The 23,491-nt window shown below is 52.7% G+C and overlaps 6 protein-coding genes across 6 annotated transcripts; 5 read left to right on the top strand and 1 right to left on the bottom strand.

The window, feature by feature from the left end:
* Window positions 1–595: 595 nt before the first annotated feature.
* Window positions 596–4,305, top strand: V1518DRAFT_416743 (fungal-specific transcription factor domain-containing protein). Its single transcript, XM_066904116.1, has 2 exons — window positions 596–1,426; window positions 1,483–4,305. The coding sequence occupies exons 1-2, from the start codon at window positions 1,020–1,022 to the stop codon at window positions 4,076–4,078; spliced, it is 3,003 nt and encodes a 1,000-aa protein (XP_066759332.1). The 5' UTR covers window positions 596–1,019; the 3' UTR covers window positions 4,079–4,305.
* A 262-nt stretch (window positions 4,306–4,567) lies between these two features.
* Window positions 4,568–10,127, top strand: V1518DRAFT_416740 (uncharacterized protein). The gene is made up of 8 exons (XM_066904115.1): window positions 4,568–4,690; window positions 4,755–4,887; window positions 4,952–5,122; window positions 5,192–5,310; window positions 5,363–5,424; window positions 5,478–5,637; window positions 5,688–9,571; window positions 9,622–10,127. Exons 2-8 carry the CDS (start codon window positions 4,800–4,802, stop codon window positions 9,953–9,955), a joined length of 4,818 nt encoding a protein of 1,605 aa, XP_066759331.1. The 5' UTR covers window positions 4,568–4,690; window positions 4,755–4,799; the 3' UTR covers window positions 9,956–10,127.
* V1518DRAFT_416737 (P-loop containing nucleoside triphosphate hydrolase protein) lies at window positions 10,005–13,721 on the bottom strand. The gene is made up of 3 exons (XM_066904114.1): window positions 12,652–13,721; window positions 10,623–12,601; window positions 10,005–10,561 (listed from the first exon to the last, which is right to left on the bottom strand). Exons 1-3 carry the CDS (start codon window positions 13,663–13,665, stop codon window positions 10,102–10,104), a joined length of 3,453 nt encoding a protein of 1,150 aa, XP_066759330.1. The 5' UTR covers window positions 13,666–13,721; the 3' UTR covers window positions 10,005–10,101.
* Window positions 13,722–14,448: 727 nt separating this feature from the next.
* V1518DRAFT_405538 (transcription initiation factor IID, 18kD subunit-domain-containing protein) lies at window positions 14,449–15,405 on the top strand (the record flags this gene model as incomplete). Its single annotated transcript, XM_066901922.1, has 1 exon — window positions 14,449–15,405. The coding sequence occupies one exon, from the start codon at window positions 14,449–14,451 to the stop codon at window positions 15,403–15,405; it is 957 nt and encodes a 318-aa protein (XP_066759329.1).
* A 314-nt stretch (window positions 15,406–15,719) lies between these two features.
* On the top strand, window positions 15,720–18,813 carry V1518DRAFT_416734 (uncharacterized protein). Its single transcript, XM_066904113.1, has one exon. The coding sequence runs from the start codon at window positions 15,912–15,914 to the stop codon at window positions 18,681–18,683; it is 2,772 nt and encodes a 923-aa protein (XP_066759328.1). The 5' UTR covers window positions 15,720–15,911; the 3' UTR covers window positions 18,684–18,813.
* A 3,164-nt stretch (window positions 18,814–21,977) lies between these two features.
* On the top strand, window positions 21,978–23,168 carry V1518DRAFT_427372 (uncharacterized protein; the record flags this gene model as incomplete). Its single annotated transcript, XM_066906032.1, has 1 exon — window positions 21,978–23,168. One exon carries the CDS (start codon window positions 21,978–21,980, stop codon window positions 23,166–23,168), a length of 1,191 nt encoding a protein of 396 aa, XP_066759327.1.
* Window positions 23,169–23,491: the final 323 nt, after the last annotated feature.

Genomic DNA, 23,491 nt, shown 5'->3' with positions numbered 1-23,491 from the left:
TGAAAGCTTAAGCGGGGGGAGACGTGCTTCTTGGCGGGCTAGTCGAGGCGGCCGGGCGCCTCCTCCGTGGCGGGGTCGGGCTGCGCAGAAGGCCTGCATCGCGGGAGCAGGCGTCTTGACGATGGTGAAGTACGCTGGCGTAGGAACAGAGGCCGTTTCGTAGTAACCCTTGTATCATAGCGACTGTCGCGTAGAGACTGCGTGGTGGGATCGCTGCTTGGACGAAGCGAGAGCCAGGCCACGATCGTGCTAGCGTGCGCATGTTCCCTCCTGCCGCTGTGGCGACGCGCTCCTCGTCGCCGTCGCCTGCGCCGCTGCTGCTGAGTTCAGTCAGATCTCGACGGCGCTGTGATCTGCCCGCCGCTGCTCTGCACTCGCTGCTCCTCCACGCGCAGTAGACTTCCACACCGCCGCGCACTTCCCGGCCGCCCTTCTCCCCAATCCCATCACCATCGCCGCCATCGTCGCCGTCCCACCCACGCTCCTTCGCCACCCGTCTGACCACCCCTCGTGCTTTTTTGCACCGACTTCCCCTGTCTTCTCTTCTACAGCGTATGTCTCTCTTACATTATTCTCTTCTCTCTTCCATTCCCTTCTCGCGCCTGCCGTTGTTCGTACTGGCGGCACTCGTGGCAAGCTCTGCCGCGCTCGCCGCCAGGCACCAGACTCCTCCCTCCCGTCTGATCTCCAGTTAGCTCTGCCCAGCGCACCACATTTTCTTTTTTCGTTGTCCCAGTGCTCTGACTGACCGGACCAGAACGGCTGCAGATCGGATGAATCGTTGCTGACACTGCAACCTGTTGGACTCCTGACTTGCGTCACTCGACCCTCTCTCTGCCATATCCCGCTTTGGGTGAAGAAGAGTTGTACATGTCTGCATTGCAGTCTTGTAGACGTGTGCACAACCTCAGTTGGCTTGACTTCCGACCTTCATACTCCGATTGACCGGAGCCTCTTTCCTCGCCGTCCGCTCATCCTACGGCCCTGTCCAGCATTTGCCTGCCCCGCCAATCCACGAGATGAATCTCGCCTTCCCTGGCGAGTCCTCATCATCTCAGCGCTCGAACTCAACTTCTGGTGGTGTCCTCCCCCTCCCACAAATGCCCGCAAACAACACCATGTCTTCAACAGATCACAAAATCATCCGCAAGCGCAACCGCGTCCCGCTCTCCTGCAACTTTTGTCGCCAGCGCAAGCTCAAATGCAACCGCGGCCATCCTTGCGAGAATTGCATCAAGCGCGGCGAGGAAAGCTCGTGCGTCTATCTCGTCGGCAACAACGCTAACCATGCCGCCTCGCAGGCCGCCAGTCAGCAGGGACTCTCCTCCCAGCTCTTCGGCGGCGCCGGCCCTATAGGCGGAACTAAGCGGCCGTCTGGCGCTGAGCTCCAGAACCGACTCGATAAGCTCGAGAGCCTTGTATTGGGGTATGTGAATTTTCGCCTTCCCTTGGCTGACTAATATTAACTTGATGTCACCACAGGCTCATGCACACCTCCACTGGCGAGACCGACAGCCCTACGGACTCAAATGGCGAGGACTCCCCAGCTAGTAGCAGCAGGCAGCATCCGAAGTCGACCGGTGAGCTTGCTCCAGATGTGGATGCTGTCCAAGAGTCTCTCGGCATGATGAAGCTCGATAAGAAAGGCAAGGCCATGTACCATGGCGAGACTCACTGGGGCGCTCTTCTTAACGAGCTCAGCGAGGTCAAGGCGCTGTTCGACAGGAGTAGACAGTTTTACGACGACGGCACCCAGCAAACCGCGTGGAATGATGATCCGCAAACCACTTTCGAGAATGCCTTCCCGTTCTACAACCCCAAGGGTCTCGAGCGCACCGACATTCTAGCGCTCATCCCCACCCGTGCCGAGGTCGACGTCTTGATTGTGCGGTACTTTGAGTTCTTCGACCCCATCTACCACATCATTCACCGGCAAGTTTTCGAACAAGAGTACAATGCGTTTTGGAAAGAACCGGATGATATCGACATTGTATGGATCGGCATGCTACTCTGCATGATGGCGGTCGCGCTGCAATCGTATCGTCCTAACGATGTTCCGCAGCAGTATCGCGGACGTGAACTTCAAACTTGGATGAACTGGCAGCGCGCTGCTGAAATGTGTCTTGTCGAAGGCGATTTCATGCTCAAGGGCAGCATCAATATCATGCGCACTCTGATATTGTCGTTGATGGTTGAGACGCGGAAAACGTTGAATCGACAGTGGATGGACCGCACATGGGTCTGCATGGGAGTCATTATCCGCATAGCGCAGTCCATGGGACTACATCGCGATCCGAAATGGTTCAATATCTCGCCATACGAGGCCGAAATGCGTCGCCGGATATGGTCCGTTGTCACTTCTCTCGATATATTGTTTTCCATCAACGAAGGTCTTCCCTTGACAATCAGAACTGGCGAACACGACGTGCGCATGCCTCTTAACATCAACGACGAAGATATTACACTATCCTCAACTACAATACCACAAGCACGACCATGGGATGTCCAGACAAGCAGCGCGTTCCTGCTGTGTCTCAGCAAGATGTCATCAGTGCTGTGTCAGATCGTTAGCGGGACCTTTTCACTCCGACCACGACCGTCGTATGATACCATTCTTGCACACGACGCCGAACTTCGAGCTACCTTTGCAAGCTTCCCCGAATACTTGCGTGTTCCTCCTGAATCTTCCGGTCCTTTAGATCCGCCTTACATCGTCATGCAACGATTCATACTCGATATTCAGTTCCGCAAGTCGCTCATTGTCTTGCACAGACCATTTGCTGCGCGCGCGCAGGTCAATTCTAAGTTCAAGCGAAGCAAGGAAGAATGTCTCGACGCGTCTATTCATGTCATCAGACGGCAAAATTGGCTCTACAATGCTCCCGTAGCGGAGACTACTCTGTGCATTTTCTCGTGGTTCACTGATGGACTCATGCTTAGTCACTTTTTCCACGCCTGCATTATGCTCGGGGTTGAGCTTTACACTAACATGGATTCAATGTCGGCGTTCCAGCGCCAAACTGTACGAGATGCGCTTGATGCTTCGCGGCAGATTCACGCCGAGCTTGGCCGTTTGGATATGTCTGCGGCCAAGAAGCATGGCTTGATCGAGAGTCTGTTCGACCGGTTCCACGAGATGGAGAAGCTGACTCCGGAAGCGCGAGCAAAGATTCAAGCACAGGCCATAAGGAGACAGCAAGAAAATTGCCGAATGGACTCCGCAGAGTTTAATGCGCCTGACCAGATTTACGAGTCCAATATGCTAATTGTTCTTGATAAGGCCGATGGCACACACACGATCTCTTGCGACTGCCCAACCCCATCAATATCACCGTCTCTACCAATACAGCAGATCATCGATATACAACCAACGAGTCAAACATACACACAGATGGACACAAGTTCGTCATACGATGGCATGTTTTTGCCTGAGGAGGAGGAAATTTATATGGATGCTCCGTATCGCATGCGCAAACTTCCTGATCCGACTTGGCTCCAGCAGATGTACGGCAGCCCAGAACGGCATGGAAATTCTGTCTCGCCACAAGCGTCCGGTCCGGCTAATGGCGTATTTATAAACGGTGTGCATGTCGTTCCAAACGGCGAGGACTCTGTATCTGCCGTCGCGCGAAACATGAGTGCTAGTTCGCAGACTACATCAATTGCACCCCAGAGCAATCCTGCTGATGGATCGGTTTTGGATACGCCTGACGTTGTTAACGGTATTGGTAGCATTCTCACATCTCCTGACATGAAGCTGCTGTCGCAGACTGGAATGATGTTGTCGCCGTCGCCAGGGAACGAGATGCACAACATGAACTGGGAAGAATGGAACATGTATCTCCACGGCGTCGGCACTAATACCCTGACCGATAATTGGGTGCTCAGCAATCTCGAAGTCACGACCACCTCTCCAGACGGGGCCGCTGGAACACAAGGCATGCCTGTCTTATGGAATCCGTCGATGGGCACCGGACTCACACCAGAGCCGAGCAACATGATGGACATCTCCGCAGACGGATCATTACTCGCGAAACGGAACGGAGGGTTTTACGATAGTGGACATACAAACATGTAGGCCGTCATTCAGATATCACCCGTGCGCTGATTAACGGGGGGACCATTATATGTGAGATTTGACGTATTTAGCTAATATTATACCTGGAAGGACGTGTACTAGGACAGGGAGTTTACTTTTGATTTGCTGCTGTGATTGGCTACCTAAAAGCCTGATTTAATACTTTTTGGTTTCTCTATGTGCTGTAAAAACAAATGTAAAACAAAATTAGTTGTACTTGCCCGTCTGTTCAAACGGCGGCGAACTGCGGAAGCGAGGAAGCCCATGCGTGCGCAACGTCGACGCCGATGACGTCTCGTTTTGGGAGTTTCAGACGGCTCGACTGCCAACACAGCCCAACCGCTGCTGTTACGTCACTCCTGTTGCGTTATACAGTAGAGAAGATCCTAGTTCTCGACGCATGTCCACATCTGCAGTTGTGGAAACTCATCCGCTGCTGGTCAGTCGTCTCTTCATTCTAAACCCATCATTGCTCTCGATGTGCTCGTGAAAGCCGTCGACGCTAGCAAAACTCCCAGTAGCCTCCCTGAGCCGCATGGCTGGTTCCGCGCAGGCTTAACCTCACCTCCCTGCCTTCACACGTCGACATTTGTATTTCCAGACAATTTTATGGTAAATAGCACTGGCGTGTCTGCCATGCACGGCGTGAAAAGCTGTTTATTCTGATGAGATCTAGCTCGGATTTTTTTCCTCAGTTCATGCACGATAGTTACACCGCAACATGTCCTCGGCGTCGGCTTCGGGCTCGGACGAGCCTGGTGGGATGAATATCAGAGTCGTCGTTCGCGTGCGACCGTTCAACAATCGAGGTATTTGCATTCAGTCTAAGTAATTAATTTTGACGGCGGGTGGCTAACGGTGGTTGACTGCCAGAACGCGCGAAGCATGCGGAGTGCATAGTGCAGATGGAGAACAATCGAACCATAATCACCACGCCCGATGACATATCTCGGAGCAAAAGCGCGAAATCGAAAGCGGAAAAGTCGAAGGAGTTTGTGTTTGACAAGAGTTATTGGAGTTTCGATAAGGGGAGTGACAGCTATGGTTGGTGTCCAGCATTCGAAAGTGTGCAGTGTAACAGGGCACGTGAGTAGAGCTAACGACCACGTCTAGCGAGTCAAACGACAATATTCGATGATCTCGGAATGCCGCTACTTGATAATGCGTTTAAAGGGTTTAATAACTGTATCTTTGCGTACGGACAGACGGGCTCGGGCAAGTCTTATTCTATGGTACGCGTAACTTTGGTGCACTTGGCTTATGTGGCTGCTAACATCTGTACAGCTTGGAACCAGAGAAGACCCCGGGATCATCCCTCAGATTTGCAATAATATATTCGAACGCATGTAAGCTATGTCTTGCACAATTAGGCAGTCAGCAGCTTACGTATGGCGACCAGAAAGCAGTACTCGAAGACCACCAAGCACGACACGTTCACGGTCGAGGTGTCGTACCTTGAGATATATAACGAGCGCGTACGGGACCTGTTGAATCCGAAAAATAAGTCAAGTTTGCGAGTGCGGGAACATCCGATTCTCGGGCCGTATGTCGAAGATCTGGTACGCGTTGTCCTTGTCCCATGTCAGAACGACCACTAACGGATAAACAGTCACGGCTCGCGGTTGCTTCATTCGCCGATATCGAAGAACTCATGAACGAAGGCAACAAGGCCCGTACCGTGGCCGCCACAAATATGAACGAGACCTCCTCGCGCTCGCATGCGGTGTTCGGGATAACACTCACACGCAAAAGCCACGATGACGAGACGAACTTGGATTCAGAAAAGGTATCGCGGATTTCGTTGGTCGATCTTGCTGGTTCGGAGCGTGCTTCAAGTGCGAATACCACCGGCGTACGGTTACGTGAGGGCGGAGAGATTAACAAGTCGTTGTCCGCGCTTGGAAGGGTGATCCGGGGCTTAGCAGATTTATCTAGCGGAAAGCAGCTAGATGCGGTGATTCCGTACCGGGACTCCGCGTTGACGTGGCTTTTGAAAGATTCGCTTGGCGGTAATTCGATGACAGCGATGGTGGCTACGATATCCCCTGCGGACGTGAATTTCGATGAGACAATCTCAACGCTGAGGTACGCCGACTCGGCGAAACGGATCAAGAATCACGCTGTCATCAACGAAGATCCGAATGCAAAGCTAATTCGCGAGTTGAAGGAAGAACTTGCAAATCTGCGGAGTCAGCTTGAAGCGGCTGGAGAGGCGAAAGCTGATTCATCTTCAGCTACGGTGGATGATTTCAGCTACACGACGCCTGACGGCATAACGAAGTTCGTTTCGCGGACCGAGATCGCGGATCAGCTGCGCGCGTCGGAGAAGTTGTTGAATGAAACCAATCAAACCTGGGAGGAACGATTACTAGCCACCCAGGAGATTCAGAAACAACGAGAAGCCGCGTTAGAGGAGATGGGTATCAGCGTCGAAAAGGGTTTCGTTGGCGTGCACGCGCCCAAGAATGTTCCTTATTTGGTTAACCTGAGTGATGATCCGTTACTGGCTGAGTGCTTGGTTTATAATATCAAACCCGGCAGGACACGCGTGGGCAATGCGGATAGTCTCACCACGGCACAAGTGCGGTTATACGGGTCCAAGATCCTGCAAGATCATTGCGCTTTTGAGAACGAGAATAACCAGGTCACGATCATCCCTAACGAGAACGCTGCAGTCATGGTGAACGGTGCGCGTCTGAAAAAGCCGCGGATGTTAGTATCGGGCGATCGAGTCATCTTGGGCGATTTTCACATATTTAGGTTCAATAACCCCCAAGAAGCGATGATCGAGCGGCATCGGAGTAGGAACTCCTCGTCGGCGGCATTGTTGCAGCAGGGGATGAAGCCGAGCAGTGTTTTGTCGGACTCAAAGTCGGATCACAGTGAGCGCGATTCGAGTGTGGCGTCGGACTACGTTGATTTTCCGTCGTTTGATCCTGTACCGACTAGCCAAACAGCTACACCCTCAAAGGAAGATCAAATAGGCGCATGGTCGCTTGCGCGACTCGAGGCGGCGAAAGCATATCTCGGTCCTGACGCTGCTATCAATATCTCATCCTTAAACGATGAGGAACTCGATAAATTGTTTGACGAAATGCAGAAAGTGCGCTCGATTCGAAAACAGCGGCCGACGTCGAGTTTATTCACGTTTGAAGAGGATACGGATTCGAATACGAACTGGAGCTCACCGCCGAATGTGTCGCATATGAGTTATTATGGACAAGATGATCCGTTTGTGGTAGATTCCTCTCGCACCCCGTCCATCGCAGGTACAGCGGCGGGGTATATCGGGCATACACCGAATTCCGCTAATCTGATGGCGAAGCTTGACCGAGTGCGGTCTGACGTTATCAGTCGTCTTGAACGTGCCGAGAGGGGCGCAGCGGATAATATGAGCCGGTCGCCGTCGCAGTCGCTTCGGATGATTGAAAAGGGCAGTCCACAGCAATTTTTCTCGTTGCCATCCCCACCACGCGCCTTTTTTTACAAGCGAAGTGCGATTTTATCAGATGACGAGATACGGGTCGCGCGGCGTGTGGTCAGTCACTGGAGGGAACAAGGGTCGCTGCGGATGATTGATGCGATGTATAAGCACGCGCTACTGCTCAAGGAGGCGCAGATCGTGAGTAATGAGCTCGAGCAAGGGCTGCGGTTTCAGTATACCATCGTCGACGATTGTTTCGGTTCCGCTTCACCGTATGATTTGGTGCTGAACGATGCGGAACCTGAGGAAGATGAGGCGTTGATTTCGGCATTGAAACCGTGTGTGGCGGTGCGGATCGATGATTTCAAAAGCTGCACGATCAGGGTTGTCTCGCTTGAGCGGCTTGAGCAGCATGTCAAGTCTATGCGGAATGTGTACAACGAGTCTCCCGCGTACTCACATTTAGACGTGACGTCCGTGCCACCGTTTATAAGTGATATGTTCACGCGCCAGTTTTCGTACGTGGGCAACGCGTTCGTGCCGATGATTGGCGTGTTGCACGGCCACGGCTCGGAGTTTTCGTGCGATATTGTTTCGCCATACACTTTTGGCGTGATTGGGCTTGTCAAGATTTCGCTGGATTTGATGGGTGGCGACGACGGTGACGAGCCATCGTCGTTTGGCATCGTCGCGCATCTGGATCGGATTGCTGGCTTCTCCGAGCGCGAGTTTTCTGAGGTGCATGTGCAGATGTTTTTACCCGGGAGTAACGGTTCTGAGTATCCCGGTGGAATATCAGCATCGCAGACTGTTCGAGTTGTTGAGGATCATCCTATCGTGTTTGACAGTTTCCACGGGATTAATATTGGGACTATGTACGCAAAGAATGTGCAGAACGGTTTGGAATCCTCGATGTTGCAGATCAAGGTGTTTGCGAGGGTGACAACGACGCATCTTGAGAAATTTCAAAGCTGGGACGATATGCAGGAAGCCAATACGCCGACGCGGATATCGCGAATCGAAGCTGCTTTGGATGCTGCGGGCGGTGGCGGGTTGCAAACTCAACAGTACGACGCGTTTGTGAAGATTCAGGTGCTCGAGCCCGGCGAGGACGGCATGTACGCGCCTGTTGAGATTGTGCGGACGAGTAGGGACGATAAGGGTGTGTTTTCGTTCCACACCGGAATTCAGAAGCGGATTTTGTTGTCCATCACGCATTCGTCAGGGGATAACTTTGATTGGTTCGACATCTCGAAGATTTCTGTGTGCGATGTGCGTTTGATCGATGTCACGTCGGGAAATTTACATAACGCGAGGAACGGAGTCGACGTGGTTGAGTTGCGGATTATCGGCCGGCCCAAGACGATCGCCAACGTCGATGGCACGCGTACTGTGCGTATTACGGGGCAATGGGATTTGAGTGCACATAATTCAACATTCCTCGACCGTCCAACAGGGGACAAATCACGCATTGTGATGAGCGTGAAGTGGCAGGTTCCGGTGCCGTCTGTATCTTCGCCGATTGAATTTAAGACGAATCTCGTCGCAGCCATGCTCGGTCGTTCTGGGCGTGCAACGTCGCGATTATCGATGATGATGGGGTCGCAACAGGTTACGCATTCCTATATCGCTTTGTTCCAGGTGCAGTTGCGACCTTTCACGGCGGCGGATTCGCGGTCTTTGAGTATCAAGGGCGCCTACATCAGCGGCGAGGAATTCCTCGGCACGTGGCGTCCAAGGGGCACTTCGATGGTCGAGCAATACTATGCTGCGCAGCGGCAACGACACAATAAGCAAGACGTGGACAACACCGTCGCAGTTCTAGGATATACGCGTCTCAGAGAATTCGAGAAAGTTGCGCCTGGTGCGATGATTCAACCAAATACACGGCAATCGGAGCTGTTATTACGGATATTAAGCGCTTGGGTTCCGAAACGACGCGGGTTGGCGGATGTCAATGCGGATGGGGATAAGAGAGTGATGACGCGGAGTGGGGTTAAGATGTCGCTTTTGGAGGGCAAGCAGGCCGAGACGAAGTACGTTGCTGATGTGCGACAGTGTCAGCGAAGGTAAGTTTCGACCACCAGGTATCCATGGATACTTATCTAACTGCATATAGTGTCGTTATCATCAAGGAAGGACAAGCCTGGATGCCCGATAGCTTAATGCAAACCTGGGACCGTATGCACCTCGAGCTGCGGCGACCATACCTGCACATCTTTGACCTGTACGGCGAGGAGCTCTACGCCGTGAATATCACCGACTGCCGCATCGGGTATAAACCCGAACTTGCGCCCGCGCTGACACGGCCACATGTGTTCACGGTGACGGCTGGCAGCGGTACGCATTTGATCAGCGTCAAGACACGCACCGAGTTGAATGAGTGGGTTATGAAGATCGGACAAGTGTTTCCGACGACAACGACGTCGGACGCAGATCACCGAGAGGAGTAATATTGAGGACGGTGAGGGCTTCTTTGTATACTAGTACTACCGGAGTTTTGGCTTCTTTTGCTTGGAGTAGCATAATGTGCTGTAAATAGCGTTTTCTCTATGATAATCATGAACTTTCCTAATGCTGAACACCAACACAAATGCATTCAAGTCATGGGAAACTTTTCGCGAATTTTGGCGTAGTGCCGTAACTCATTCTCACTCACACTTGCCACCAGTTCCCGCCTTGCCTTCTCAAAATCCTCGCGCCGGACAACGACAGTGACATCTTCTTTCGTCGCCTGCGTGTCAAACCACCACCGCGTGCTTACCGTCGCACCTTTCCCGTTATCGTCAATACCGGCGTTGACGGCTTCGGCGGCGGCAGCATCGGCGAATGCTTGGACTTTGGCCTCGACGGCGTATGCCATACGTGTCATTGCGTTTAGCATGGCGTCTGAGCATAGCGCGTAAAAGTCGGCGCCAGTGTAGGTGAACGGACAAGATTCTGCGATCGCGGCGAGGTTGAGGTCGTCTGACAGAGTGAATTTGCGGGTTAACGCTTTCAGGATATTGAGTTGTTTGTCATGGGTGTCGGGTACTCCGAGATAGAGCATTTTGTCAAATCTGCGGCGGAACATTATTAGCATATGTGTCAGAGGAAGACTGGAGAGGATGGGAAACGCACCTGCCGGGTCGAAGCAGGGAGCTATCCAGCAAATCCGGCCGATTCGTCGCGCCAATCACAAACACGCCCTCACCGCTCACACTGCTCATACCATCCAACTCCGCGAGCAACTGCGACACAATACGGTCCATGACGCCGCCGGAATCACCCTGGTTACCCCGCTTTGGGGCGACAGAGTCGAGCTCATCGAAAAACACAACACACGGTCGCGCGTCGCGCGCGCGCTGAAACACGCGGCGCACGTTTGCTTCAGATTCACCGATGTACATGTTGAGCAACTCCGGTCCCTTGACGGAGAAAAAGTTAAGCGAAAACGTTGTTGCGATCGCTTTCGCAAGGAGCGTTTTGCCGGTTCCCGGGGGCCCGTAAAAGAGAATGCCGCTCCGCTTCTTGATACCACCGGAGAAGAGCGCTGGGAATTTGAGTGGCATCTCAATGGTATCCAGAATCTCAGACTTGACGTCTGCAAGGCCGCCCACGTCTTCCCATTTCACCTTCGGAATTCGCGGAGCACCGATAGAGTCACTGTATTGTCGCCGCGCTTCGCCTATCGCGGTTTCGAAATCCGCAGCGGTTAGCTTCACATATCCACCGTTTGCGGCAATCAGATCGCGCACTTCGATGGTTTGCTGGTGGTAGCTTGTTTCTGTGATGGCTTCCTCATCGAGCCTGTCGAGCGCGCTTGAGCAGGCGGAATTGACGATGGATACCAGATCAGACGGTACCAATCCAGCAGATTGCAAGGCCATGCTCGAGCTCTTGACCTCATGATTCAACAAAAACGGACTTCTTAAACCAGAAATAGATGGTGACTTCTCCCACTGTGCAACAACCGGCGATGTGAGGTATTCAAATATCGCCTGCCGCTCCTTCTCTGTCGGCGCGCCCATCTCAACCTCAAAATTGAACGCTTTGCGTGCCTCTTCCGACAAATTCTCGATATCCGATGACGTAGCGACTACCACAAGTCCGTTCTGACCGCTTGAGTACTGCTGCTTTATTGCGTCCAACACTTTTTTGCCCATCAAATCACCACCGCCGACACTGCTGCTCTCGGCCGCGACTTTTTTCGCTATGGCGTCCAAATGGCGCAACAACACCACACATGGAGCGCAGTCCCTCGCGCGCTCGAGGCGTGCTATTAGTGTACCGAGAGTTTTCACGTCGGTATCGCCGGCGATGTCGGTGGACTCAATAGCAAAGACATGCACTCCCAGCTCTGCAGCTATTGACCGTACCATTGTTGTCTTTCCGACGCCACGTTTCGCGGAGTGAATTATAATCGCCGTCTGCAGTGCCGCGCCGGAGGTGGACATGCACACGGAGAGAAGCTGTCGAACTCGATTCGCCACCGGCGTTTGGAAAGTTGGAAGTGGTTTGAGGCTCAAATATTCCATCCAAGGCAGCGACACTGGTGGATGCGACGCAGATACGGTGCCAGTCTGCACTACGCGAGTTTGTCCGGTGCAAATAAGATATGCTGATGAATCCCCAGATAGTAACAGCGAGTCACCCGGTGCTGGTGGTGCTATTGAAGTTATTTGGAACCACGCTATACCGGAAGGTATAATCGGTAGTTGTAAAGACGTTATTTCTTCAAAAGTTGAATTTTCATCTGAAGGGCCAGGAACATATAACAATCGAGCAATTGGTTCGTCAATAGGAATTGCAATTAAGTCGCCCTTTGCTACTACTCGCTGATTGTTGTCAAAATATGTCCGTAATCCCTGAAGTGATGCCTGTAATAGTGTTCTATCCGACGATATTGATGATAAAACTCTCGATATGGTGATTTCCTTGGCCACTTGTATCGATGCCCTTGCAGTAGGAGCTAGAGGACTTAGTTGTATTGTGTCGGGATTGTGTAAGTTGTGGAGGAGAATTGGAGATACGTATAATTTTCCGTTGTCGTACCGATCTGATAGTGGAAATGAATAAACCATTATAGGGCGGGAAATGCCCGAGGTTTTCAGCATCACCTTGACTCGTTAACAGAGCGCCAATAGCACGACAAGCAAGACAGACCTACCCAGTCGCCAGAAAAAATGCCGAGTTTAGCCAGTACATGAAGGCCCACCAGTCCAATGGCTTCGATATCATCAACCTCTTTTGGTGTAGGTACTAGTACATTACGCGTCGTTGGTATTCGAAGTGACGCAACGCCAATCGTGATCCCAGGCTGTGATGTGTCCGCAAGACAGAGGAAACGTGTCAAGTCGTCGTCCAATTCTTCCATGCTTGAATTATTGTCTGTAAAGCTGTCATGTCGCGCAAAAGCCGCACGTTGAAATTCATTGTCCTTGACAAACGTGAACTTCGTCCTGCCGGTAGATATAATACCCTGATCTACAGGATCGCATGCGCTAATTTCACAGTCGAGAATCGGTAGATATTGACCACGTCGGAGTATCTTCAATGTGTCGAAATACCGCGATACTTGATACTTTGGCATATTGCTAATGAAATCATATGCCGGTGGCGAGAACCTGAGAATCACATGCGTGAGTCTCACTGGAGTCACAGGCTGAAGGAGCACAGGTGAATTGCTCTGTACCGGCCACGTAGTTGAGTAGCTTTTGAGTAAAACTGTGAATGGCGATAAACTAGTACTGAGCGCACAACTGTAGATATTCCATTGAGGTACAACGGACGCCATAGCATCGACTTGCAAACACATAGACACAAACAACGGAGGTTGAGGAACACTATCATCTTGGTCACTCGCTGTGCCATTTTGTCCGTTCACTGTACCGTCTACCGACGACTGTGGCGGTGCCCAAGTAGTAAATCCAGTGAGATCTTCGTACACACTGGTTGAAATATGCAAAATCTCAACATCAGACTGCGGCAACCCGTCGAGTTCGTCGTCGACCACTAAATTGGCATGCACTGCTCTGTCAGAGCGCTTCGGACGAGGGCTAGGCTTCTTTAGCAATGCGAGATCATTTCCAGAATATGACACCATAATAGCTGAGTGCACGGTTTGTAAGACGGAGTCTGCAAGGGCAGCAGCTACCTCGAGACCGAGCAGAAACGTGGTCATCCTCGGATGCAGAACGCTCGTTGGGACTTTTGACTTCGCGGGGCAGCCAGCGGCGAGCCGCACTTGTGCGCGGCGGGGTTTGTACTGCTGATTCCGCCTGCGCGAGTAACAGCAGATTCCATTCTCAGATCAAGTTCAACTTCGAGATCATCAACGAGTCCGGCCTGTTGCTTTATGTGACGGTCAGCTTGTTGTATAATCAACGACCGCATGACAGGTGGAGAGCGAGCAATGAGCATATGCTTGTTTACAAGTTAGATTTATAGCTTGGAGTTTTGCTTCTCTGTATAACAAGCGGGAGGACAACGAAATTGCAGATTCACGACCGAGCAGCGATGAGATAGGCTTTGCCTCTTATTGGTGTGTAGGGCGTCACTTCTGATTTACGGTTTGCTGGACTGGATAGATCTGAAAGTGCTTCGAATGAATAACTGCTACATATTGTATGTTCGTAGCTGGTTGGCCCTCCGACCATCTGCTTCTCGAAATTCTGAAGCCAGACTACAATAAGTTAAACCAAGAGCTTGAACAATGACGTCGATGCGCAAATAACAGCTGGATAAATGCGGAGAGAGGACAACTGGGGTTGAGTATAATGATCTTCCGGTGTTGTGTTCCAGTCGGCGGTTGTCGGCGCCGAAGTAGTAGCACTTGTGCTCAACACGAGCCCCTCTCCGCTTACCAGATGATAGCTCGATGCAGGCATTCGCATCCACTCTCATCAATCAACGTTTACAATCCCACAGCTATCAGTACCGTACCGTTCACGCACACGCTTCCATAATGACGGAGAAGTACCGGTACAGGCCCGAGATTCAGCAGATGATGTTTGTGTCCGGGTCCACGAACGACCCCCCCCCGGAAACAACGTCGCTGATTGAAGACATTGTGCGTGCGCAAGTCGTCGAGATGCTGCTGCAGAGCACGGCGCAGGCTGCACGCCGTGGCTCGCGATCAATCGCTGTCGAGGACCTAATTTTTCTAATTCGACACGACCGGGCAAAAGTTAATCGGTTGAGAACTTATCTATCGTGGAAGGATGTGCGCAAGAATGCGAAAGATCAGGAAGGCGGGGCGGTCGAGGGTGCCGACCTTCTTGATGATGTAGCAGGCTCGGCGGCTGTGCCAGTCGCTGCACCAGATCCCGCTGGTCCAAAGCTCAAGTACAAAAAGTCGAAAGTGCGCTTGCCATGGGATCTCGTAAACATGTTTCCAGAACCTGTGCCGGACGCGGATGACGACGACGATGGGCAGGACGAAGAGGAGAGAGAGGCAGACTTTGCTACGCAGCAGCGTCTCAAATCTGCCGACGAGCGCACGAAAGTCATGACCAAGGAGGAGTATGTCCACTGGAGTGAATGCCGTCAAGCGAGCTTTACGTTCCGCAAGGGCAAGAGATTTCGCGAGTGGGCTAGCATATCGGCGTTAACAGACTCGCGACCGAACGACGACATCATTGATATTCTCGGCTTTTTAACTTTTGAGATCGTTGCAGTGCTTACGGAGGAATCGCTGAAGGTCAAGGAGGCCGAGGACGAAATCGAGATGAGGCGGAGCAAGCGGACAAAGACGCGCAAGACTGAAAGCTTCTTGTTCGACCCACCGGACGAGGATCAGCGACCTATTCTTGCGAAGCATGTTTTGGAAGCATATCGCAATCTGCAGCGCGCTAGGACGCGTCAGACGACTCTACGCAATTTCTCTGGCGGACTCGTCAAGACGCGCACTGTTGTGATTTGAATGCATGTTGGTGTTGGCGGCTGGGGTACACGGGAGAGTTGTTCTCTTGTTTGGATAAGCATGGTTTTACTGGGATATTGTGTCGTTGGGTTTGGGCGTATTCACTTCATTTGTACTGTACGTCCAATATCATGTCTGATTTAAGTCTCCCGCATAGCCAGACCTCGGGGCCATCAGCTACTGTATGGCTCTGCACGCTATCGCAGTTGCATTGTAATACACAGACCGAGTTCAAATATATTCTTTCTGGTGCTCATCATAGCCAAAATTTACACTGTCACCTCGATACAGTGATCCGGGAGGGCAGTCGTCCGAGCAGGTCCTTTGTGGGATAGCTGCTGTACGGAAGTTCTCGTCTTTAGACACCTAACCCGACACGCAGGTCCCTCCCCTCAACCCCACCCCATCCTCCGGGGCCACGGCCGCCTACCAGTTTCTAAACCAAGCCTTTCAGTAGCCAGCCTTTGTACTAGGCCGGCAATACGTCAAGGGGGATACCTCATTACATGCATCTATACAGAATGGAAGACGAATCGATATTCTTACGGCGTACAGAAACCGCAGAGTCATTGGTCACCCCGGCTCAGAAGCGCTCTGAGCTCATTGAACAACTCGTGGATCTCTATACGATTCAGCTCACCGACGGCTGCAGAGGGTCGGTGCACAAGGTAGCGAGCAGTGGCGATAGCAAAGATGAGGGCAAATATGATGCGTGTTTGAATCCGTTTTGCGCGTCCTCACCGCGGTTCCGGACCATTACTGGCGGGAGGAAACTGGATTACACGACGGCACGCCAGATGGCGTGGAGTCTATGCATGGCGAAAGGGAAAGATACGCTTTGTCGGCCAAAGACTGCGACGACGAAGGAGCCGAGGAAGGCCACGCATTCTGCAGATAGTATTGACGAGATTGAGGAGTCGGCACCAATTGGGACGCGTGTAGTCGCCATCAAACAGAAGCTGCTCCATTCGACGCCGCAACGAATTGGGATACGACATCGGATTTTTGACGACGATTTTCATAATATGCGGCATAAGCCATATGAGGGCCGACTGCTAAAGGAGTTGACCTCTATTGACGACTTGTATATCTTGAGACGGACTGCCGAGTCGCCAGAGAACATGGAGTTTGTCAAAATGTCTCTGGTTAACATCTTTTCGAATGCCGACAGTCTTAGGAAATGTTTCAGCGAAGGACCAGAAATGGTGGGTATACTCAAACGGCTGATTAAGGATATGTTTCCAGACCCCAACTCAGACGAACTTTCTGAGGTCATTGATGGGCTTGCGATCGGCTTCCGGCAAGTGATTGACAGGGAAGTCGCGGTTTTTCAACGTGGGCTTTCTGTTGAACAGTCGTCAATCATGATTCTAGTGTATATTGCAAATTTTGCTATTTGCCAAGTGGTTTGGTACGCGACTGGGAAAACGGAGCCTGGGGAATGGCGAAACACGTTGTTTGGCATGCTTCGCGCGTCTCCGAGCAACGGACCATTTTTGGTGTTATTTGAAGAACTTATTCGCATGCTGAGGCAGAACGAAGCGTGCTTCCTGGCAGCGTTCGTGGACATCGGAGAGAGAGATGCGCAAATTACGCAGTCCATCCTCAAAATCTGGTTGAAGGAGTACATCAAGATCCATTATCCGGCGGGCAAGAAATCTACCTGCATAGATGTTAATAGCTCGGTTGCTGGCTGTATTATTCTGTTATCTTACATGAGGAAGCATTTCTGGCAACATGAAAGAGAGCTACCAGAAATGTTTTCAGAACTGTGGCTGATCGGTGATTTGGAATGGGACACGATTACGTATGGATTGTGGTCTTGCGACCGTCCGATGAAGATGCACGTGCTGGACTATGCCACGTCGTTATTTGCGCTTGAATTTCGAGTTGACATATTTCGACTATGGTGCATCAACAATATGAAGAGGGATTACAAAGAAAATATTTCGAAGAAGATGTTTTCGCGACACGTGTGGTCATTGGAGGTGCGATATCTGCGTTCTATCACTCGGCGATCAGTTGATAACGACTACGGGGATAATGGACGCTGGCATGATGCCGACGCCGAGTGGAGTGGAGTATCCTATGACGAGAATTTCAGTGATGACGACGGCGGCCTACCGGGCGTGCGGGGTGCTGACGGTAGCAGGGCAAACAGTTTTTTTGCTGCTGCAAAGGTGATACAGGTATACTGCGTTCTGGATATTGATCGCGATAACGTGATCGGTTCAGCACTGAAGGACGTGCGGGAGGCGGTACGGCAGGGCATGATTGATATGCCGGTTAAGGTGCGCTTTGGTGTCGGTGAAGACGGCGTGGATCAGGGCGGCGTGCAGACTGAGCTTTTTGGAGTTGTTGGGCGTCAGCTGTGCGACCCGGCGTACGGCTTATTCAAGATAGATGAACGATCTCAGCTTGCGTGGTTTTGGCCTGGTTATTTTGATAGCATTGAGCGCTATGAGATCGCTGGTACACTGGTTGCGCTCGCAGTGTACAACGGGTGTACTATCAGTGTGCAGTTCCCGCTTATGATGTATATGCTGCTGATCGGGACGCATCCCACACGGATATGGCACATCGAAGATATGTTTCCGGCATTGGCTGAAGGTCTGAGAAGTGTACTGAATTACGACGGGGATGTAGCGGATCTGGGTTTGACATTTGAGTATACATACGAGACCATGGACGGGCTCAAGACGGTGCCGATGTCGGTGCCAGGAATCTCATCGGCATCGCAGGCAGTCACGAACGAGAACAAGCACGAGTACGTGTACAAGTACGTGCAGCTCGCGGCGTATGAGTTTATTACCCCATTTTTCGAGGCATTCCGTCGCGGTTGGCGCCGCTTGATTCCGGACCGTGTGACCACCCTCTTCACGAGCAACGAGCTGATGACACTTGTGCAAGGCTCGGAGCCTGGGGATATCAACGTGCAGGAGCTTAAGCAGATTGCGCGGTACAGCGACGACAGTGAGATGCAGTATTTTTTTGACCACCCCGTGATCACCTGGTTCTGGGAGATCGTAGCGGAAATGAGCGCGGAGGAGAAACGCAAGTTGCTTATGTTTGTCACTTCCTCGGACCGTATTCCGATGGTGGGCGGGCTTGCGGGGATCACGTTTGAGATCATGCGCAACGGCGGGGACTCGGAGCGATTGCCGACGGCGATGACGTGTTTTGGTCGGCTGATGCTGCCGGAGTATAGTAGCAAGGAGAAGCTGCGCGAGAAGCTGATGATGGCGATTCCAAATACGACTGGGTTCGGGCTACTGTAGGGCGGCGGCCGAGGATTTGGAATAGTCATAATCAGAACAAAAAGAATGTCATTGGAGTATAGCTTACCGGAGTTCGAATTTTGGTTTTGGTTTCGTATGTCATTTCGACAAAATAGATTTGTCTTCTCGATCTACAAGACTTTGTCGCGAATTTTGCGTTGTCGCTTGACAGAATAACTGACGCCTTCCACATATCTGGAGACACCAACATCGTTTACGGTGCTATTTTTTCTATATCCTCTCCGTTTCGATCATTCGAAGAAGAACTGACTGGTCGTAGCCACTGGGAGGAAAGCGAGTAGATGTTGTGCGCCCCGTCGTGACGGCGAACACAAGACACCTAACCCGATGCGCATCGAGGATTCATGGATGTATGTATATAACCTGCCATCGTACGAAATATACGCACATGCCTATTCACGCACGGAGATGAAATTCCTACGTTTACCTGTTTATATATGCTGTTATGAGAATTGAAACTGCGTCTTATATTTAGGCGTATTGTGAATTTGGTGCCAGCAGTAGTTATATGAACACTATTGCAGCGCAACTGCATGAAACGAGAAATTCCTGGGATAGAGATATATAACGAGGCGTGAAAAAGATTATCGGGTAAACTATATCGATTGCAAGGGTATGGGCAGTGGGTGAAAGTTGTAGGGGAAAGATGCTGAAAATGGCGATTGCCAGCTCGATGATGATTTCGGTTACCGTCAGAGCGGTATGCTTCTGCCCGTGGACTTTTGAAATAGCGATCTTCTACGCAAAGTCACTGGCGCACCGAGAGATATTCAATATCTAGTTAAGAATATCACATTAGTTAACTAACTAACTAGATATTGGGGAGGAACTTGACGCGTCGGAGATGAGATTGTAGTGAACACATCTCCCGTGCTGTGGCGACTACTACAAGCTCCTTACCGACACCAAAAATGACTTGGTTTTCGAGATATTCAAGAGTGGATGGTACATTGCGCGCTTGAAAAAGCGAGTGGTGAGTGGATAAGATTATATATAGTTTATATTTATTTGGATTTGAATCGGTCGCTGCAGAGACGGATATCGCGCTCACAAATCGCGACTCATTTTATAAAATCACCCAACGGTCCCAAGCATTGGTAAAATGTAGGGTACGCAGAATCTGTAGGATTCTGATACCCGTGATACGGCTAAGCCGTCGCTGAATACCTCGCCCCTTATTGTGGTCCCGCAAATTCTGCAGTAACTCGTTAATTGGCACCATTGGTGAAGAGGTACCGCGGACGGCACGTGTCCATGGCAAGCAAAAGGTGCAATGCACGGGCAAAAATAATGAATGAATGGTGAATCAACTCTCAAATGCCTCCTGCAGAGGGAGGCTGTAGGCAATGCCGATTTTACGTAACGAGAGTTCGAGAAAGACATGCTAAGAGTTGGCGGAGAGTACATATGTTCCAGCCACGAGGAGGACTTCTGTGGCGACTGCATGATACGAGCGGTGTGGTGTGGTGCGGTGCAGGCCAGGTTTGAGAGACGGTGGGTGGTCTGGCCGTCTCGCGATGCGCCGCTAGAGAGCCCACAATCGTCCGCAGAGCAAATTTTTTCATCTGAGCAGTCCTTGCAAGGGTGTTTTTAACTCGCAGTCCAATCCAGCGAGCAGAAGCGCCTGGATACAGCATGAAGAACAAGCGGACGAGATGAGCACGGAAAAAGATGGTCGGCTATGTGCGACATACACTGTCAAGAGTAGAATGAAACAGACATGTACGACTCTGAGTCTGATAGCATAGCGACAATACGGAAGGGGTTGTCTAGGGTTCAGTGAGGGTTTTTCGGTGAAACAGCAGGCTGCTTAGTCGTCCTTCTAGCGCTAGGGCCGCTGCGTATGTGCTAGAACGGCGTCTAAGCTGCTGACGTCGCGATGGCGAAGTTGGGGCTTAAAGAGCGGCTTAGTTTGAGGGGGGGTGTTGGCAACGTGCGCTCGCGGCCGTCGCGATGGACAGGGCGGGGCAGTCAACTACGTCGTTGTTACATAATGGCGTGCGGCGCGGACGAAGTGGGCAAGCTCGCGGGGGCGGCCGGCGGCCGAGGCTCCGAGCGCTGCCCGATTCAGCGACGGCAGGAACAACTACCGAAGCTCCGAGGCGCCGGGCTCGGTGCCGCTCCAGTCTTGCGTCTGGCGGCGCTGACGCGCTGGGTCGGCCAAGTTCTGGCCGGGGGCGAGGAGCGGAGGAGGAGGAGGAGGAGGAGGAGGAGGAGGAACATGGAGTGCTTGTACTATGCGGTGCGGAGTAGAAGTGAGGCCGAAAACCGCGCATACAGCGCATACAGCGCATACAGAGAGGATCCTCGCAGATAACGATGGACCGGGGCAGCAGCCATCAAATTCACGGCCTCCGCCATACACCACACTCCGCATTCCACAAGGTACAGCAAAGCCGCTTGCGATGCCAGCAGGCTGTCCGGCGCGGTTTCTAGCAACATGGATGGCAGGCGCGGGGGATCAGGGCTTGTGGCAATGGAAGTCAGTCTATGAACGCCGCTGGCCGCCGTCGCGGACGTGCCGGCCGTCCCGAGTGTGGCCGTTCCCTGTCGCGTCCACCTCTGCCCCGCGCCCTTCCCAAGCTCCGTTGCGTCATGGTGACGACTGGCAGACTCAGGCATGCTGACGGCCATCCTCCGTAGACGGCATGTCGCGCGCTCCTTGTGCTGCCGCCCACTTTCGCGCGCGGAAGACAGCGCCGTAAAATTGGACGCGCCAGGGCCGGCTCGAATAGAGTTCAATGTGCAGGGCTCGGCAGGAGGTGCTGCGCGACGCGGCGTGTCTCGCGCCGGTGGGGGCGCAGTCACGTGCCGTAACTCGTCTGGCTGGCGGCGCATCTTGGCGAGTTACATTCTCGGCGTCGTACGAGCACGTCCAGGAGCAGAAGAAGAAGACTCGCGGAGTCCTCTTGGCGGGGGGTCGGGCGGCAAGCTGGGCGCGCTGCGACATGGCGCGGCCGCCGAAGGCGCGGCAGCGCTGCGCCTCGGTGTGGCGGTGTGCGGCTCGGGCCGGCCTCGTCTTCGCCAGCGATACCGACGCGGTGGCCCGCTTCTTTTCTTCTTCTGCACATCCGCGTCCCTCGCGCCCTTCTTCTATTTCCACCGCTGTTCCCACGCTCTCCTCCGCTCGTACATGCACCCTCAGCGTCGTCACTCGTCCCACCGTCTCACCTCTCCCCAGCGCCACTCTCCCCCCGTCGCAAAGGGCATGGCCACCGAGTACCAGCTTTAGCCACCTCCACCTTCCATCTAGCTATCGCCCTTATGACCACCATGCAGGCCTCGCCGCAGTCTGAGCGCTACCTCCAGAACCTCGCGCTCTTTGAGAGCAGACGAGCATCAGCTACTTCGGTCCACAACAACGCTGCCGCCACCGTCTCCACTCTCCGCGGCCGCGACGCAGCCCGACGTCCGCTAGTCGTCCCGGCAAACTTCTCATTTGCGGTCGCCACCTCCACCACCTCTACGGCCGCCCTCGCGCGTGCACGCGCCTGCGACGCGGTCATGGCGGGGGTGAGTCCCAAAGACACCACCCTGATGCACCAGACGCTTATCTCGCGCGTCGCCGACGCTGGCGCTGGCGACGAGGCTGTCGCGCGTTCCGTTAGTGGGTATGGAAGTAAGCAGCATCGGCGACAGCGGCGACGCAAGATACTACATAATCACCGGTTTTCTGATCGTTCTGACTCTGAGGAGGAGCAGTTTGCGAGTAAAGAGTCGTATTACTCTGTCGCCGGCGAGCCTGGTTTCGGCTCCGACGACGATTCCGCCTCGGATGGGGAGGACGAGTTTGAAGTCCGCGGACGCAGACTAACGCGTTTGGGCGAGCCTGAGAGTGATGACTGCAGCTGCGCATCAGGTTCGCGCGTGCTTACGGACTCACAGGCTGTTATGTCGGACGATGATGACGAGGACGACGAGGACGACGAGTATAAGGGCATCGCGCCGGATGTGCGTGCCGAAGTTGAGCGGTTTAAGTTGCTCGTCGAGGAGGCTGAGATGAATGAGCGGCGGCACCAACATTTTGACGAGGAAGGGGAAGCGCTGCGCTGTGATTATGAGGACGAAGAGTCGGATTCAGAGGACGAGCTCGACTACGCGTCTGATAACGAATCTGGCGACGAAGGCGACAACGACGAAGACTATTTCGACGGCGATGTCAACGTGCGCCCTCGTTCGGACCACCAGCACCACCAGGACACTGCTCTGCAGAACCTCGCAGTGTGTTCGATGGCAGCTCTGCGTCGCGACTCCGTCCGCGGCTCGCCAGCGATCACCCCTCCGACCACCGCGTCCCCGCCTTCTCCGTCAGCGCCGTCGTTGACAGTCTTCTCAAACAACGACATCTACGACGCCGCCTGTGACCGCATCGTCCGTGTGCGCACGTTTTCCAAGGCCACCGTGCCGGACGGGTTTTCTTCCGCCCTGTCGTCGTCGCGTCAGTTGAGCACTCGCGTGGGCTGAGTTATTTTCGTACATCCATCGAATCGCATTGCTTGGAGTTAATTTATTGTTATGGTATCTATATTTTTTTTGTATGTCCTAGGATGTCCAGTTTTATTGGTTTCAACGAGGTGTGATGATCGATCATTAGTAGAGTCCCTCGTTTGCATGCTGAAGAGTACTAGAATTCGGCGTTGATGTTTTACAGAGAGTGAACGTGAAGTGTATGAATATATCGTTAGCTGATGACTTGGCTACACGGGATGGTGATGCTTAAAAACGAGTGGAGGACAGTGGCCCCAGGATTTGCCAAGTCTTTACTCCGCACGACCAGAGTTCTTGGA

Source organism: Limtongia smithiae (genome assembly GCF_038497785.1).
Source record: "Limtongia smithiae strain NRRL Y-17922 unplaced genomic scaffold V1518scaffold_6, whole genome shotgun sequence".
Classification (NCBI taxonomy): domain Eukaryota; kingdom Fungi; phylum Ascomycota; class Lipomycetes; order Lipomycetales; family Lipomycetaceae; genus Limtongia; species Limtongia smithiae.
Note: the sequence above shows the minus strand (reverse complement) of the source record. Positions and strands in the feature narration are given on the sequence as shown.